Source organism: Erpetoichthys calabaricus, chromosome 16 (assembly GCF_900747795.2).
Source record: "Erpetoichthys calabaricus chromosome 16, fErpCal1.3, whole genome shotgun sequence".
Lineage (NCBI taxonomy): Eukaryota > Metazoa > Chordata > Cladistia > Polypteriformes > Polypteridae > Erpetoichthys > Erpetoichthys calabaricus.
The window spans coordinates 12,454,210-12,473,210 of NC_041409.2; the positions used below are offsets into that span (position 1 = coordinate 12,454,210).

The 19,001-nt window shown below is 36.1% G+C and overlaps 1 protein-coding gene across 1 annotated transcript in view; it reads right to left on the minus strand.

Annotated features, from left to right (window-relative positions):
* Positions 1 to 19,001, minus strand: part of ttc7b (tetratricopeptide repeat domain 7B) — a 204,523-nt gene that overhangs the window by 65,231 nt on the left and 120,291 nt on the right. The window contains 8 exon segments of the mRNA XM_051920188.1: positions 284 to 334; positions 1,182 to 1,358; positions 3,474 to 3,571; positions 11,658 to 11,774; positions 13,936 to 14,096; positions 15,610 to 15,682; positions 18,059 to 18,116; positions 18,271 to 18,388. Of these exon segments, the coding sequence (XP_051776148.1) occupies positions 284 to 334; positions 1,182 to 1,358; positions 3,474 to 3,571; positions 11,658 to 11,774; positions 13,936 to 14,096; positions 15,610 to 15,682; positions 18,059 to 18,116; positions 18,271 to 18,388 (853 nt within the window).

Sequence of the window (19,001 nt, forward strand, 5' to 3'; positions counted from 1 at the left end):
AGAATATTTTGTTTAGGCCTCGAGAAATGATACTGCCTCTTTAATAATGGAAACTCCATAGTTATTATTAAGTGCATTCAAATTTTTACAAAATTGTGATTTGTCATTGGGGAGAAAACAAGGATAAAGAGCAGCAGCCTTGGTTCAACACAGTAAAGTCAACTACATCTACTGATGATGGACATTAGCATTTACATTCGACAGCGGAAAGATCATTTAGTTTAAAATCCAGTTGACGGCAGTGTATGTAAAAAGATAACGCCTATAATTGAGCACTACTTACAAACTGAAAAAAGGGAGTAAAAACCATGAAAGTAAGCATCTGGAGGGTTGCCTTTAATAACAAATCAAACCAAAAATTAAAAATCCTTCAAAAGAAAACAAGCCAGTAAAACAAAGACTCAGATCAGTTTCTGACCATCGTTACCGATGTGTCAAACACTAGAATTTTGGAACTAATACTCCTGCTTTAAGAAATGAACGATTAACACCAAATGAAAAGATTTTCAGGTATTGATAAACAAGTCTCTTTACGTATACATCTATCTAGTCATGTGGAAAGTTGTTTGACTTAATTGAAAAACTATATTATCTTTAATCTCATATCTTTTTAAATTATATAGTTGATGTTGCTTTTCAGAATTCTAACAGATTAAATGGACTTTACTTTGGTATAATGAAATATTGTTTCTTGTATGAAAAGATAGTAACCGTAAAGGTTTAAAAGCTTATCTAGTAATTAGCCATAGCTAGTGAAAGAATGGTGTCTTGCTTTATGAAAAATAAAATAATATTCTGAAATACTCTCATAAATATGGAAAAGATGATCAATAATACCTTCATACATGATAAGCTACATTAAAATTAAAATTAAGTATCTAAAGAAAACAAAAGAGCAGATTTAAAAACAAACATGAAATGTCATATAATGCCAAGGAAAAGGATATGCATTCCAAGTTTTAACTTCAGATCTATGGGATCATTGTCAGTAACACTTACAAATAAAGTATTCTTTTCATTTTATTTTAATAAAAATTCAGAAATGTCAATTAGCAAGATCTTTCATAGCAAACTGAATGAGAATTTTAATCCTCTCATGGCAAGTTACTTGAGAGGTAAAGAGCAGATCGATTACTTCAGTAAAAGATTGTCAGAAAGTTAGAAAACACTGCAGCACACACTTCTGTAAAAAAGAGAGGGTTTACAAAGGGAAGCCCGGTGTCCATGGGTATGGTCACACAAAGAATGACTGGTGAACTTCAGGGAGGGATCAGATTTGGAATGGGGGGAATGGTGTGAAGATACAAAAAAGTGGAGAGAAGGCTCTGATCCAGAGTTAGAAGAAGAGAGACCTGAAGCTAAAAAAGGAGGAAAATAAGGAAAAAGAAAAAAAAAACATGAAAGATTTGAGAAATTCAAAACCAAATCAAAATGTTTTAGAAATAAAAATTGACAACTCAACATATTTAATGGTATGCTGAATTAATGCACTTTATAGATATGTATAAATCTGTTTTTACATTGTAGTCTAGTATAATGCAAGTTATTCTGAAACAATTCATTTTTTCAAAAGTTTACAAAACAAGGTTTATTCCTAATAAAGCTACCAGATAAACCGTGCAGTATGAGCCATTTGAAATGTTTATGTATAATTGGTCAGCTAGAGATCAAACAAAATGATGAAAGACTGCAAAATTTGGCATAGAAAATATTTGCCGCATTGCTGTGTAAAAAAAACTGCATCATATAATCTTGTACTTCATTAATGCAGATACAGGACTAAGATGATGATGATGGAATTTTAATAACAGCAGGAAGGGGAATATTTAAATTTGGACTATACACTTAAAAAGCATATGGCAAGAAAAATGGATCAGTCCATTTGTAAAGATTTAATAACCCACGTGGCAAACAGCTTAAACGCCCATTATCAGGATTTTTCATTCAGGGACAATCATACTTTCCAAGTCATGACACTGACAGGAGGACCTCTAATACAGTCAGAAAAGAGTGTGTTTTACACAGTGGTTGTCATTGAAAATATTCTCATTGATCCAGTGCTGCAGTGCATAACAAATGTACTGCAATTCAAAAACCCCAATAATAAGCCATTAATTATAAATAAAAGTGAATGGCTGTAAAGTGGACCATGAAATGAATTCTTATTAATAAAGTACAAAGCCTGTGTCATTCACCTGTAAGACATTTATTCTTCAGTTATGCTGTATACTGCACTGGATGCTAGCATAATGAAAGCTGTTAGCAAAAATAATAACAAAACATAACTTTTGATAAAATTACAAATGTATGCCAGTTAAGTGAATATGATTAATTAAATCATGCATGAAGTATATGATGGCTGTCCATTAGATTCAGTTGAACTGCAGCGGCAAATCCAAAGAGAGCTCAAAAATTGGAGCCCATGATGAGGAGTGATTAAATATTGCAGTTTAATTTAAAATAATGATTTTAACAAAATGATTATAATAAACTTCAAAAAAAGATAAGTGAGACTAACTGGTGAGTATACTGTTTGAACCTCTTCTTTGCCCAGTTTATGCAGGGCTGCAGTCTATATTATTTCACCCTGTATGAATATTTATGTATTTATTGGTTTGTTTACTGACATTTACTTATTAATAACTGCAAAAGAACTAGGCTTGAAAAAGCAGCACATACAGTATATTACACTAATCTCTGTTTTTAAAGTCTTGATTTCTTCTCTGAATTCAAACTAACATTTTAAAGTAAGTAATAACTGATATAGTTATGTAAAATATGCTGTCTCTGAACAGTAGAAGCACAAATCAAATCTTGAATACTCGAAAGGGAGAATTTTCAGTATGGGGAGGATGCAGTACATTTATGTTAAAACAGCTCATAATAAAAATAATAATTCTGCTTGAAGTAACAATTTAAAGGCTACCATGAACCTTTTTTCATAGTATATTACATTATACAGCACTGCAGGATTTTCTATGACAACCGTTATACATTTTGTCAATGTTTTATATATATATTCTAACCACTAATTTGCAAATTTTAAAGATACAATTTGTTATTACATTTTATAATTTAAATTTCATCCAAACAAAATGGAATCTTCCAACATTTAAACAGATAAGTAACATTCAGTTTTCATCCATTTACTTTCTGACCTTGCCTCTAGCACATAGTTGACGTGACCAACAGTGCAAGATAGGTTGTTCAAATTAGTAATTTTTAAAACAAAAAGATTGGTTCAAATAAACATTCACTATCTGAAAATACTAATTCATCCTTAACACATGAACAGAACTTAAAGTATCTTTCATCTATCAAACTGAAGTTTAATAAGGATGATAACATTAAATATCTACAATGATAAATGAAGTATTATGTTTTATGTTATAAGCATAGAAAACTAACAGTTATAATTGATCACCTTGAAAAAAAGATTAAAACAGGTATAGATCAAAGCCTGTTTCCCTCACCTGTTTCTGGATCACTAAAGTCCGGCAATGTCATGGTGTTAAGTTGTCTTCTGTCTGCTACAGTTCTGTCTAACAAGCTGCTACCCCGTCCAGAATCACTGACGAGACAAGAGGCACATCATCACATATTTGCCTTGTCACTCTTAACCTATTTTTCCAAAAGTAACATCAGAGTTCTGCTGAGTCTTGATTCACAAGTTAAAAATTTCCTTTCATACTTTCAAAACACACTTCTAACTTTGAGGCCAACATGATGTTTTGACTGAGCTGTAGTCACCAGTTTTGGACCAATAAACTATATCAATTCTTGGCACAAGTAATGAAGAATGCCACAATGGAATATATGAAACCCACATAAAATGAAAGATGTTAATCAAATCTAAGAAGACACCAATATATCATCCAAGAGTCATTCCGCAGGCAAATAAATTATTAAAAAGTATCAATTTTTATTCCAGCTATCAGCCATCCTGATTAGACAAATCATATACTACAGTCAGCAAAGTGTCAAGATAAATCAAATCAGAACTGAAAACTTTACTATATTAGAAGATGGTGACATGCTGGTCTGTCAGTTACTCTAACTAGCTTAAATATGTAAATATTTTAAAAGAACAGCCATGTGCCAACTTAGAAACTTCAATGCTATGATAGGTAGTAGAAGTTACAGAAGAAAAGATATTCACTCAAATAAATGTTACTGACATTATCCAATGCTTATTTTTTGTTACAGTATAATCCATATACAGTAATCCCTCACCTATCACGGGGGTTACGTTCCAGAGCCCCCGCGATAGGTGAAAATCCGCGAAGTAGCGACCTATATTTATTTTATTATTTATACATATTTTAAGGCTTTATAAACCCTTCCCACACTCTTATAAACCTTTCTCACTCTCTTGTTAACCTTTCCCACACTCTTGTAAACACTTCCTATGCTCTTAAACACTTTCTACATTCTTAAACACCGCAGACCAACACTGCACACTGCACGCAGCGATCAGACGTCGATGTGTCTGCACTCGCTTTGTGAAAGGGGGCAGCTGAACTCTGAGCAGAGCAGAAATGGACTTTGTGCTGCTTCTGCCAAAATGCCTGCTTGTCGCTCTGCGCGTTCGGAAGGAGGAGGAGGAGGAGTGGGGGGGTGTGTGAGGGCTGAATGCACGTTCGCTCAAACCCCCCTCCCCGCAGGCACAATACGCTCCTGCCACTTCGCATTGTCAAGGGGGTGGGGAGCTGAATGAACGCTAAGGAGAAGTGGACTTTGTGCTGCTTGTCGCTCTGCGTGTCAATAATTTAAAAGCCTGTACATCACCTATTTTCCTGTCTCACTGTCTTGTCTTGCGTGAAGTTACAATGTTTTATAATAGTGAGATGTTACTCATATCCTTAGCCCGACATCCACATATCATATGTGTTAACAAAGTGTGTTTTATAAGTTTACATGTGTTTAAAGCATGTGGGATGGGTATTTTAAGGCTTAAACTATAAAAATGTTTATTTATATGGTCTTTCTATATGACGGATTTTCTCCTGTTGCTGATGGGTCTGAAACATAACTTCCGCGATAGGCGGGCAATCACTTGTATTTAAAAACCCGCGAAGTCGTGAATCCGCGAAAAGTGAACCGCGAAGTAGCGAGGGAATACTGTATAATGAAATGACGAAAAACTAAATTTAACACAAGATTAGCAGCTAACAGTGAAGCACTTGTTTTAAATGCCTTTTAGGGACGTGTATGAAAATCACTTCATTTCAAAGAATGCTCTCTAATAGGACTAGACAACAAACTCGTTGATCCAGTATACTGGATGAAATTGTTGTGGTTTGGATTTGGGGAAAAAAAAAAAAACATTTTGTGGGTATGCTAAAAATGAGTATTAAATCATGAACAATTTTAAAGTGTCAACTATGTTCTATCGCACACTGCGACTACACATTGCTATGGTCAGCAAGGCACAGGGACACAAAGTTGGTTGGGAACACTTCTGGGACAGGAAGTTAATATGCCAGCCAGGAGCTGGTTGTGAATATTGCCCTAACAGAAAGCCAATGTGCCAACAAGGGTTAGTGGGGAACACTGCCCAGATGGGACACCACTTGGATCTTGGCCAGGGCCACTAACCGGATAGGACGCAAAGGAGCCATCTGGGAATTAGGTGGAATCTAGCCCTCCTTTGACCACCTTCACTACTTTATTAGTCATCCTGACCACATCGGAGCAGCAGAAATCTACTTCCAAAATGCAGCCAAATAAAGGGGTGTCTGGATCTTTAAGTAGACAGGTGCATGCTTTTCAAAGGGTCAGAAACGACCTGGAATTGTTGGTTAAGCAATAGGCTGTGAACCCAGAAGCAATCAAAGAGGAGGAAAACCTCTCACCGCTCCTGGTGAGACAGGACAGAGGAGAAGAAAGTTACGTCAGAGACAGAACACTATATATATATATTGTGGAGACAGGCCCAGAGGTCATGTTTATTGTTTTATCTTTATGTAACTTGTACCCTGTACTTTCCTGGAACTTTTTTTCTATACATAAAAACCTTTGTGACTGGAATGTGTGGTTTCTGTGGGTCATTTTAAGTGAGGGGTTGGCTCAAGAAACCCCACTGGCAATATAAGCTACAATATTTAGCCTCTAGTAATGTTTTGAGAACTTTGATCAATAAAAAAAGCAATATTATTCAGATCACCACACTTGTTTATTAATAATCCGCAAAGTACAAAAACCTTGACTCTACAGTGGGTACGGAAAGTATTCAGACCCCCTTCAATTTTTCACTCTTTGTCATATTGCAGCCATTTGCTAAAATCATTTAAATTAATTTTTTCCCTCATTAATGTACACACAGCACCCCATATTGACAGACAAAAAAAAAGAATTTTTGAAATTGTTGCAGATTTATTAAAAAAGAAAAACTGAAATATCACATGGTCCTAAGTATTCAGACCCTTTGCTGTGACACTCATATATTTAACTCCGGTGCTTTCCATTTCTTCTGATCATCCTTGAGATCACCTTCATTTGAGTCCAGCTGTGTTTGATTATACTGATTGGACTTGATTATTAAAGCCACACACCTGTCTATATAAGACCTTACAGCTCACAATGCATGTCAGAGCAAATGAGAATCATGAGGTCAAAGGAACTGCCTGAAGAGCTCAGAGACAGAATTGTGGCAAGGCACAGATCTGGCCAAGGTTACAAAAAAATTTCTGCTGCACTTAAGGTTCCCAAGAGCACAGGCCAAGAGCACAGTGGCCTCCATAATCCTTAAATGGAAGACATTTGGGACTACCAGAACCCTTCCTAGAGCTGGCTGTCCGGCCAAGCTCAGCTACCAGGGGAGAAGAGCCTTGGTGAGAGGTGTAAAGAAGAACCCAAAGATCACTTTGGCTGAGCTCCAGAGATGCAGTCAGGAGATGGGAGAAAGTTGTAGAAAGTCAACCATCATTGCAGCCCTCCACCAGTCAGGGCTTTATGGCAGAGTGGCCTGTCGGAAGCCTCTCCTCAGTGCAAGACACATGACAGTCCACATGGAGTTTGCTAAAAGACACCTGAAGGACTCTGAGATGTCTGATGAGACCAAGATAGAACTTTTTGGCCTTAATTCTAAGTGGTATGTGTGGAGACAACCAGGCACTGCTCATCACTTGTCCAATACAGTCCCCATAGTGAAGCATGGCGGTGGTAGCATCATGCTGTGGGGGGGTTTTTCAGCTGCAGGGACAAGACGACTGGTTGCAATCGAGGGAAAGATGAATGTGGCCAAGTACAGGGATATCCTGGACAAAAACCTTCTCCAGAGTGCTAAGGACCTCAGACTGGGCCGAAGGTTTACCTTCCAACAAGACAATGACCCTAAGCACACAGCTAAAATAACGAAGGAGTGGCTTCACAACAACTCTGCGACTGTTCTTGAATGGCCCAGCCAGAGCCCTGACTTAAACCCAATTGAGCATCTCTGGAGAGACCTAAAAATGGCTGTCCACCTAAACAACATTTACCATCCAACCTGACAGAACTGGAGAGGATCTGCAAGGAGGAATGGCAGAGGATCCCCAAATCCAGGTGTGAAAAACTTGTTGCATCTTTCCCAAGAAGACTCATGGCTGTATTATCTCAAAAGGATGCTTCTACTAAATACTGAGCAAAGGGTCTGAACACTTAGGACCATGTGATATTTCAGTTTTTCTTTTTTAATAAATCTGCAACAATTTCAAAAATTCTTTTTTTTTTGTCTGTCAATATGGGGTGCTGTGTGTACATTAATGAGGGAAAAAATTAATTTAAATGATTTTAGCAAATGGCTGCAATATAACAAAGAGTGAAAAATTGAAAGGGGTCTGAATACCTTCCGTACCCACTGTATATATGTCACCAACATTGAATTAAGAAGTAATTTAAATGTGTCTGATATTAAACACTGGTCAAGACTGAAACATTAACATACTACTGGAGGTAGTGGTTTAGTTGTTTGAGACCACAAAGGTTACCCATTCTTCTATACTAAACCATCATGATTATACATAATGCTACAAATATAGTGTAAACTTATTGATAGGTATTTTAAAGAGCTAGTATTCCACAGTAAATTGCTCCAGTACTTGGTGTTGGAAGGTTTTATTAACCACTGTGACATCTTTGGAAAGGAGAAGTATTTAAGTTTTCTTTTTTTGAAAGTTAATATTGTTAGTAGTTTCCATCCATCCTCTTCCGCTTATCCGAGGTCGGGTTGCGGGGGCAGCAGCTACAGCAGAGATGCCCAGACTTCCCTCTCCCCGGCCACTTCTTCTAGCTCTTCCGGGAGAATCCCGAGGCGTTCCAAGGCCAGCCGGGAGACATAGTCCCTCCAGCGTGTCCTGGGTCTTCCCCGGGGCCTCCTCATTGTTGGACGTGCCCGGAACACTTCACCAAGGAGGCGTCCAGGAGGCATCCTGATCAGATGCCCAAGCCACCTCATCTGACTCCTCTGGATGCGGAGGAGCAGCGGCTCTACTCTGAGCCCCTCCTGGATGACTGAGCTTCACCCTATCTTTAAGGGAAAGCCCAGACACCCTGCGGAGGAAACTCATTTCAGCCGCTTGTATTCGCGATCTCATTCTTTCGGTCACTACCCATAGTTCATGACCATAGGTGAGGGTGGAAACATAGATCGACTGGTAAATTGAGAGCCTTGCCTTACGGCTCAGCTCCTTTTTTCACCACGACAGACCGATGCAGAGCCCGCATCACTGCGGACGCCGCACCGATCCGCCTGTCAATCTCACACTCCATTCTTCCCTCACTCGTGAACAAGACCCCGAGATACTTAAACTCCTCCACTTGGGGCAGGATCTCAACCCTGAGAGGGCCTTTTCCAGCTGAGGACCATGGTCTCGGATTTGGAAGTGCTGATTCCCATCCCAACCGCTTCACAATGTTAGTAGTAATGTTAGTAGTTTTTTTTTCTTTATTTAGTAAATCTTTAAATTAAACAGAAAAATGGTGTGTAAATGGAATGATTTTGATTTTTTAAACTGTATTTAAATAACAGTCAAACAAAGCATGTTATACAGTATTAATGTTATACGTTTACATTATAGGTTTTCATACCTTTGTGTTTTTAATAACCCATTTTCCAATTACCGTATATACTCGAATATAAGCGGAGTTTTTCAGCACCCAAATTGTGCTGAAAAACGTCACCCTCGGCTTATATTCAAGTCAGGTCCCGCTGCCCCCCAGTATACGAACATGCCAGTTTCCCTTTTGGTTTATGCGCGCCATGATTTCCGCACGTGTTTAGTCTCTTCCTGTGCAGCGAGCGAGAGAGCACGACAGAGACACACGCTGGTGCACGCGCACGCACGCACGAGCGAGCGAGATACCATATTGTTTTTGTTGACCCTCTTCTCCACTTACAGAGCTAGTTTACTGCTTTTCTTTGAAATAAATACTCAAAAACATTTAACCTACTGATGCCTCAATTAATGAACAGTAATTTTATTGGTATTTATTTGGATTATTGAAACTTACCAGTAGCTGCTGCATTTTCCACCCTAGGCTTATACTCGAGTCAATAAGTTTTTCCAGTTTTTGTAGGTAAAATTAGGTACCTTGGCTTATATTCAGGTCGGCTTATACTACAGTATATATACGGTACTTAGTTCCATAGGCTGATGGCTTAACAATATGCAAAACAGATTCCCAAGGAATTATGGCGTTATTATAAGTAATCATGGGATATGCAGTTTGGAAAATTAATTACAATATATACAGTTTGTTATGTATGGATTTAAATTATTTTAATTTAGATTTTGAAAGTTTAAGTGATAAAGGTTAAAGGTTAGAGGCGCAGTTGGAGAGAGCAATGGGTGCTGTTTTGGTTTTTTCAAAGAAGGAGCCACTAGGGAAGAACAATGACCTGGGCTTCTAGAATAGCTTGACACTTAAATATCTGTATTTTTAAGCTTTCCATTAGTTTAAAATTGAATAAATAAATAAATAAATATTAATATATACACTTCTAAAGTCTTTGTTTTGGCCTGGTATCAACTGTCTTTTGGCTGCTCACCTAACATCCCAGAAAAAATAAATGTGTCAGTGGGTAATTATCACTCCACAAAACAAGCAGAAAAATGGGCAAGGCAAATGAGTAGAGAAGAAACAGGTAAGGCTAAAATTATGAAGATGAATTTATAGCTGACTTGTAACCAGTGATACTGCAGGGAAAACAAAAGTTTACAATAATAACCTCTATGGAGCAATTGGTTTCACTGAGCTGTTAGAGCTCTGCTCTAGCAAAGAGGGAGAAAACAAAACAGAAGCACCTCACTGGACAACTATCTTCAGAGTTTACCACATAATCTTAGGAAAACGCCTTCTGGTAGATTCACAAATATTGTAGGAAGTAGTTAAATCACATCTTAATGCCTACTTCCAACTTACATAACACATTTAATTACAATTATTTTTCTATTATATCATTTACTGTATCGGGCATTTATATGATCAGATTACTGTATACTGCTGATGCGAGTGCAAGCTTTAGCCGTTTATCCAGTGTTTTCCTTGTAAATTTTCAAAGTGGTTGACATTAACTTGATTAGGCAGGAAGACATTAATGTAATTTGTACATTGGATGTTGCAAGTTATTAAATATCCTCAGTATTATGTGAAGCCTACAAGAGAATTTGGTTTGGAATGCTACTAATTGCTAAGGCTTTTCTATTTAGGTATTTTAACAAGGGGCAGTCTGCCTAGAAAATATAAAGCACCAGAGTTAACATTCAAGGCAATTTAATTGAAAAGGCTGTAATAGGGGTACAAGACATACTCTCAGAGAAGAAAAATGTTATCCACCAAACTATCACCCACATAACCCAATGCAAAATTTGCATACTATGCACAGCCAGCATCAATATCACCATAAATCCATACTGAGACTTGAAACTGCCCAAACAAAGACATTAATCTAGATTCACTTTTTATGTGTTTATGTTTTACAGTAATTTTAAATCTGCCTAGTTTTTACAAATTTCATGAAATCTGGTGGTAGCTCAAGCTGGAAAGTGGCAGTTTTTTGACAAATGCCACTTTGTCAAATGAAATCCGGCACACAGCATGAATACTTTTACTTTTAAGTGGTAAGTCAAACATCACTGTATAACAGTATTTGATTACAAATTTGAGGATAGGCTCTTTGAAATTTGTTACAGATTGCCAGACCACCAGTTAAGCAGGTGGCAGCAGAGTACAGCTGCCAAGTAGAAGAATTCCCAGCAGGGTATCCTTTAAGTTGTAGTTTTAGCAAGCAAATCTGCTGGATAGGAAAATAGGTGCTATTTGTTGACTGAACTCATGCATCACTTCATATATGTTATTCAGGACAAGGGTGGCATTATGTTATGCACTACTCTTTAGTTTCCAAATAAAGTTTGTTTTTATTCATAAAGCTCTGCACATAAAATATAATTACATGTTTTGAACATTAAAACAACATACAGTATAAATGCATGCAAACATAATCATCCCAGATGACTACACAAGAACATAAGAGCAGGGGAAAACATACAAGATCCAAAAAAAATTACATTTCATTCCAGGCCCAAGTTCCTCTAAGTCTTCTGATTCTTGCAAATTACACAAAGGCTCTTTTTCAGGCAGTTACATATAAACAAATGATATCCTGAATAGTTCACCTGGGGTTGGTGAGATTATAGCAAGATTTCCAGATCTGCAGCATATGTTTGCATGTCAGCAGTGCTTCATCAGGCCCTCGACAGATTGATTCCAGCTTCACTTTGGTAAACAATAATCTGAAAATAAATGAAAGGTTGTTACAGATAATTAAAATATATCATTTATCATCATGGTGTAGATGTTAAAGGCACAAGGCACAATCAAAGAGTACTGTATTTCAGTATAAGGTTACGGTCTATTTCCAGTAGAATCACAGAAGGTACAGCATACTACAATTTTAGTTAACAGAAATCTTGAAAGCCAAATTCATTGTTATACTATATCCGTATGTATAAGGTTATGATATTCATTCATCTATTTATCAACCTGCTGATCTAAATCACAGTTGGTGCAGACCCCTAGATGGGGTGCCAGTAAATCGCAGGGCACACTCAGTCACACACCCACAATCACTCACACTGAAACAACTGAGAACTTATTGATTAACCTAGACTGTAATAAGTGAGTAAACTATCCTAGAAGAAGAAATCTCAAGTTTAAATCATTAAAAATACAATTTAAAATGGTTATCATCCAAGCAAACATATGCATTACTACTAATTTTAACATTTATTTACAAAAATCTTTGCATATTGTATAAGCAGTCATTTCAGTTTTTTCAGATCATCACATTTCTTTAGTCACTAGAGAATCCGATTCATTTTTTTGGTACAACAACTCTGTGTCAGGCTGCCATGTGGCTTCTTCAGGAATATCAGTCTATTTGAACATTACAAATATGTGCATGATAAGTCTTGAGTATATGCATGTATGTGTCAGAGAATGAACTGCACCCTGTCTTATATCCGGCATTGTTGGGAGAGGACACCTTTCACCATGGCTATGTAATAAAATTAGAAAATTCATAAAATGAATAAAGGGACAGTTTGGTACTTGGCATAATGAAACTTCTTACATGTTTTAAAGAAACACATATATAAAATTGTAATTCTTTAGCAATATTACACTTTGTGAAAAATGTAATATTTGCTGGAACATGACATTGCACATATACTGCCTGGAAGTTAAAGTGTTAGCAAGGTGAAAGCCTGTGACATAGTGGGAGTAACTGCAGAAGACACACTTGATTATTTTAGGGCAATTACGAGTTCTTCTTTTGTACCAAAAATGAATCTGTTATATGATTTTTTTATAGGGCTTGGGGCAGTAGTTGTCATTGTGCTCAAGTGGAATTTATATAAACTATGCAGTCATAGAAAAAGTAAGTCAGAGGTTCTGACCATTGCCGTACAACGTTTAAAAAAAATAAAGAATGTCCTAAGGTGCTAATTGGTAAGAATCAGGGTATATAATAAAGTGGAGTAATGTATGGGTGCTTTAATGATCCTTCAAAAAATTCCAAAGGTTAGAGTAGCAATCATATGATACAGAACAAAACAAAAAGTCAGTATTATGTGAACATTTGTTGAGCACTTACAGTATATATTCTTACTTGCAAGTCTCCCATGATCTAGTGATAGCAGTCAATAAACACCAGCATAACACCAAAGGTAAGAACACATGTGAAATATAATCATAAAGTTGTCAGTACAAAATGCTGTTGAGCAGCATTATGGCCTAAGGGTAACCAACTGTTCCTGATTATAGTGGCATGAGCGCTAGTGGTCCTGTACTGCAGTGTTTCTTACAAATATGGGTCATGACATGTCTATAATTGGGTTGTCCTTAGCTGTGAATTAAAATTGTACTGAATGAGAAAGGGTCGCCAATGGTTTGCAGAAAGCTCTGTGTTAGGTCATCATTTGCATGCTGAAAAAAACACCCGGGGTGATTTTCAAGGAGACCACAGGGCAATGGTTGGGGTGATTCTCAAAGTGGACACTGATGACGTTTGGTGAAAATTCTCCAATGGAGGGACAACGATTGATGTCAATTCTCTATGAGCTAAAGGATGACAAATAAGGACGATGACTGGTGGCAATGATTGGTCACTGTCCCATGGTGATAACAGGTTGCAAATACATGCAATAGGCAAAATTAGGATTCAAGAAAAAAAATGTTAAGAACATGGAAAAGTAACAAATTTGACAAATGAGAGAAGACCATTCAGACTATTTGTTTAGCTAATAGCTGAGCTGTCCCAATATCTCTATATTTACAAGAACAGTGCAGCATGTCTGAACTGATACATCTGATTTATGGCTCCATATATTGTGACAATGCTTAATGTTATTTATGGACAATAATTTGCTTTTTTACATGTAAAAATAAACTTACATGAAATTCTCTGGATATTCTCCAAGGGCCATTTCTATAATGTTTAGAGCATCATGGTAGTGCTTCTGTGCAGAAAGCAGAAGAGCTAGAAGATGCAAGGAGTGTACATCATCTCCTTGAAGCTGGAGGGCTTGACGTACATATCCTAAAGCCTCAGGAATCTGCAATTAAATGTATCACAAATACACAATTTCAGCTAGAAACTAAATAAGTTAACATAAGATTAAGAAAGTTTCACTCATATTCTTATCTCATGTCTTTAATCACTTATTTTTGCTGTTATAAATAAAAGTAATGCTAAATGATCTGTCACTTTCTAAATACAAAGAACTATTTTTTTTGCCGTAAATCTTAATTTAATCTTAATACATAATTCGCCTGCCTCCTCACTCACTCACGTCCATCCGAAGCCGAATGCGCAGTCGCCTTCTGCGCACCTCCAAAGCCGAATGCGCAGTCACCTTCTGCGCAGCTGCCCGAAAAACTTTACGAGACCGACATCCAACCCCAACATCGCGGCAGGCGGCGGACTTACGGCCGCAAAAATTCAAAGAGAAAGGCGACTTCGATTAAAGCTCTAGAGGGCCTGAAAGGCGATTTCGACTACAGCTCGAGGCCTAATTATGCATGCTGATTCAATTACGCATTCATTCAATACACCTATATCAGGTTTGTGGTGCTTATACTTATTACTATTCCATATTGTTCTGGAACATTCATCATTCAATATTATACTATAGGCCTGGAAAATTCATCAACTAACAGTATAAGCCTGTACAGTAATGAGTAAAGTGGACTATAATCATTACAGAACAACTTCTTCGTTACTTATCATTTGTTCTTCATACGCTGCTGACACAAACTTGTGCCTGTTTCATCTTACGTTGTCGAAACGGGCTCTTTGTCTAGTTTGTAATATTTGCACTGCTATCAATTTACCAAAACAGTTAGAAGAAACAAGTACCACTAAAACTGTTTAAAAAAACAAAACAAAACTGCAACGTAACTTATTAGTCTCATTATTTCTGGTATATAGAGGGACAATCACTTATGACTTTAAAATGCTGAGGATTTTAGTTAATATGCATGTAGTTAGCAGCTGCCTTGTCTTCACAAAATAATTCAAATAATCAATGCAAAAATAAAAGAGGTACATAAACCCGTCAACAGGAACCAGTAATTACTTTCTATCAAATAAACATGCAGGATTACATTTAACCCTCACTTACAGGACTGCAATGAACTGGTGCAATATTAGACATTATTTATCAAAAACACACCTGTTAAAAAATAAACCATATAGTTGTTCAAAAGAAAATTGCAAATTACATTTTGACTAAATAAAAAGAAAAATGATAAAATCAAAGAAATTTGCAGGCTGCTACATCCAACATTAAATGGTTACAAATATGCAATTTCAATATGAAATATAAAACCAAAAATGCTGACATTTACAGAAGCCTGAATAAATTATCTTTGAAAGGAGACTACATTATTAAAGATTTGATAAAATCATGCTTGCTTTTTTTTTATCATTTTCCCCAAGGAAATCATTTTGGATTTTTGAAAGATAGCCTCAGAATGAACTTTACTAAACAAAGAAGCAAATAAACAATAATGATTTTAAAACTTTAATGTTGTCATATGTCTGTTTTAATATTTGCCACCTATTACCTGTCTAGAAACTGCAAGTTGTAGAGCCAAATAGAATGCAGCAAGATGGTCTGTTGGAGATAAACTCTGCGCCCTTTATTAACAAAAAACAAAATTTTTTTACTATTACACAATATAGTTACTGTACAAAGCTATTTTTTTTATTTACAAATACTAATAAAGATTAACTTTAAAAGATACTTAAAAATTTGTAAGTGCATTTTCACATATGGGTATCTAATTTTTTTGCTTTCTCCTAAATCCATTCTTTATTCAAATTCTCATTTTTAATAAATTATCTTGAAAGACTTTTACTGAATTTCAACACTCATTCTATGTCTACCAAATCAGTCTAAAGTGCTATCTTACATTACAAACAAACAAATAAACCAAATTTTTAGTATTACCACTGCAAAACAAACACCAATACACTTAATCAACAGATATGGTGCCCTGAAATGGTTTGTCATTTTAAACTGTGGAGCAGAGAGATAAATCAAGTTAAAAAGTGTTTTTTGTCCCAAACACTATGGAGGGCACTGCAAATGTAACTTTTTGTTTAATAACCTGTTGAACATTGTTCATTTACTGGTATTACTGGGTAAAAATGGAAGAATGTGGCTTAGTCCCACACTGCATTTTTTGAAATCTTGTTCATGCAGATGTCACATATTTTTTGTTTCTGATTTGTGCAGATGGTTCACATTTTTTTCTTCAATCAAAAAGACAAACGTCTTGTAAACAGTAACCAATCAATCATTTGTTATCATTATTATTATTTCACGCAGTCTCATATGTTTTCTGACTCCTGGAGGGCCCTTTAAGGTTTGTTTTGATTGGTGCTACAAGGACAAGGCATGTGACTGCCAACAAACTCGAAGATCAGTGTGTGCTGCTCCATGCCAGCAGTTAAAGGACAAATTATCCACATCAGACCCACAGTGCCTCAAATGCAATGCCTTTGTGAGTAACACAAGGCCTAATGACCAGTCCGAAAAGGAACCACAAGACGGCAAATGACTGTAATTCCTTCTACACTAAATCTATATCAAGAGATTTGTTGTTAGGGATCTACTTTAGACTGCCTCAAATTAAAGCAAAAGGCAACTCTTATTGAGCACAAATCAGGCATTTCAGATTATATAAAAGAACATCATTTTTAAAGATGAAATCTAAAAGTGCATTCAAAATAACAACCTAATTGTTATTGTGAGAGTAAAATTTGTAAGCAGGAGATGGACTCCCATGAAAGGAAACCCCACCCAGTCCAGACCAAGCCCATACAATGGCTGTGTCACCACAACAACCACACCCAATTGGCACCCAAACTAAATTGAAGCTTTTGACAGCTTTACCTATGCAGGCTGGTATACAACTAGAGTGATTCAAAGCCTTACTTTATGTACACAGTTTTTTAAATATGTTGTTATTATGGTATTGGTGATGACATCAACAAAAAAGCCAGAAGATAAAAAATAATAGTGATATGTATGCAACTGTTAAATATAAGAGCCATCAAAAACCTGTGCAGGTGTACTCTATAAAAGAGAAACATTTCCATGGCCAAGGCTTGTTTGTCTTCTGTCTGACGGCTAAGTGAACATTAAGAACTTTTCAGGACCTCGAGCCATAAAATCAACCATTAAAAGATGTTTAAGTTGTTATGTGGCATGGATGCGGTCACTGCTCTTCACAACATTATTATTATTCATATTTCGCAAAGGATGGAGTACTTATGAAAACGCTGCATGGATACTTCAGTCTTCAAATGTAATGAGCACTTGAAAATAACCATGCATGCTAAGTGACGTATTCAAAAAGAAATATGTACATATGTGCATTACTACCTGTATACTCATACTGTATGAAGCCCAATCAAAATCACCCAGGATTGCTTAAACAAGCTAAATCCTTTCGTAATTTTATTTTTTACCAGCTAAGTGGCTTTATACTCCTTGAGGCCAGAAGGGAATCACTTTTATATAAATTAAGACACTCAATTGAATAAAAAGATGCCTGCGTTCATGTCTCACAAATGAAGTAGCTGAATATACTAAATGTTGCATTTTAACGAACTGAAACATAGTAAATCCTCATCATAAGTTTTATTTAGTAGACATTTTCATGCAACCTCAATTATGTAAAGTAAGTTTTGAGAGATTACCAAAAAAACACTGAGATATCATTTTAATCTAAAGACGCTTTCATGTATAAGAAAATTAAAGTATAAGGTAATTAAAAGTACTTATATTTTTAAATACCTTTCCTAAAAACTAAGATAACAATTATACACTTTGTCAAAAATTATTTTTAACTGTCTGCTCAGATTGAATTATTCTTTTATATCTGAGAAAGTTTTCAAGAAACATGTAAAGATGAATGTATTGACACATCAACGGGTGGATTCTTCTTTCTTTAAAGTGCATGTTTGTTATCATGCACACATGGTAGCGTACAAACAATTGCTTACCTCTGAAAAGCACCAAGAGCTTTCCTTTGATATTCTTCCTGTACCCCACGCAATGATGCTAAAAGGGAAAAAGGAATATTTAAACTACAGACATTGAAATAATATTCAATTCTCATACTTATTGAAACTGTTTATCTATAAACAAATAGAAAAATGACACTGTAGAATTGCATAGTTTTATTTAAATACCAATATTTGCTTAAAGCACTTACCATCTGTTGCTCTTAGACTATACACAAGTCCAATAGCTAAGTAGCCCTTGGCTCTAAACTCTGAAGCCTTTTCTCCCATATCAATAACCAGTTTTGCAAATCGCTCTCCCTCTTCCAGCTAAAAGCAAACAAATAGTGATTATTTCATTGAATTGTGATAAACAGGATACATTTATATGTTCATTGTAGGCTTTAAAGTTTTACTGTATGTATAAGTATTATGTTCATGAAAATAATTAGCATACATTAAGCACAATTTCCTGGAATCACCGTGGTGTTTCAAAAATGTAGAGATGCAATAAAACTGCAGTTTCAAATATTTATTTCAGTTTTCTTAATATTCACCACTAATTAGTACACACTAGTACTAGAATTCTTACAAAATGAAAATACGAACACCGTACAATGTTTGAAAGTACAAATTCTTAAAAGACAGTGTCTGGTCTCTGAATGTTTCAAAACTGTGTTGCATTCAGGAAAGCTACTGTTTTTATTTTATCTGTTGTGATTCAATTTACACAGTGAGAAAAACCTTCTCACTAAAAACTGGATTAAATGGTTTAAAAGATCATTAATAAAAAAATAAAATAAAACAGAGGGACAGTTTGACCCACAAGGGGACTGTTTGCACAGCTCAAGCCTCAAGATTCGTGACGGCTTAGAAGACAAACCAGAAGGCAAAAGGAAAGACAAATATCTCATTGTGCTTACACGGGGCACAACTTGAATGG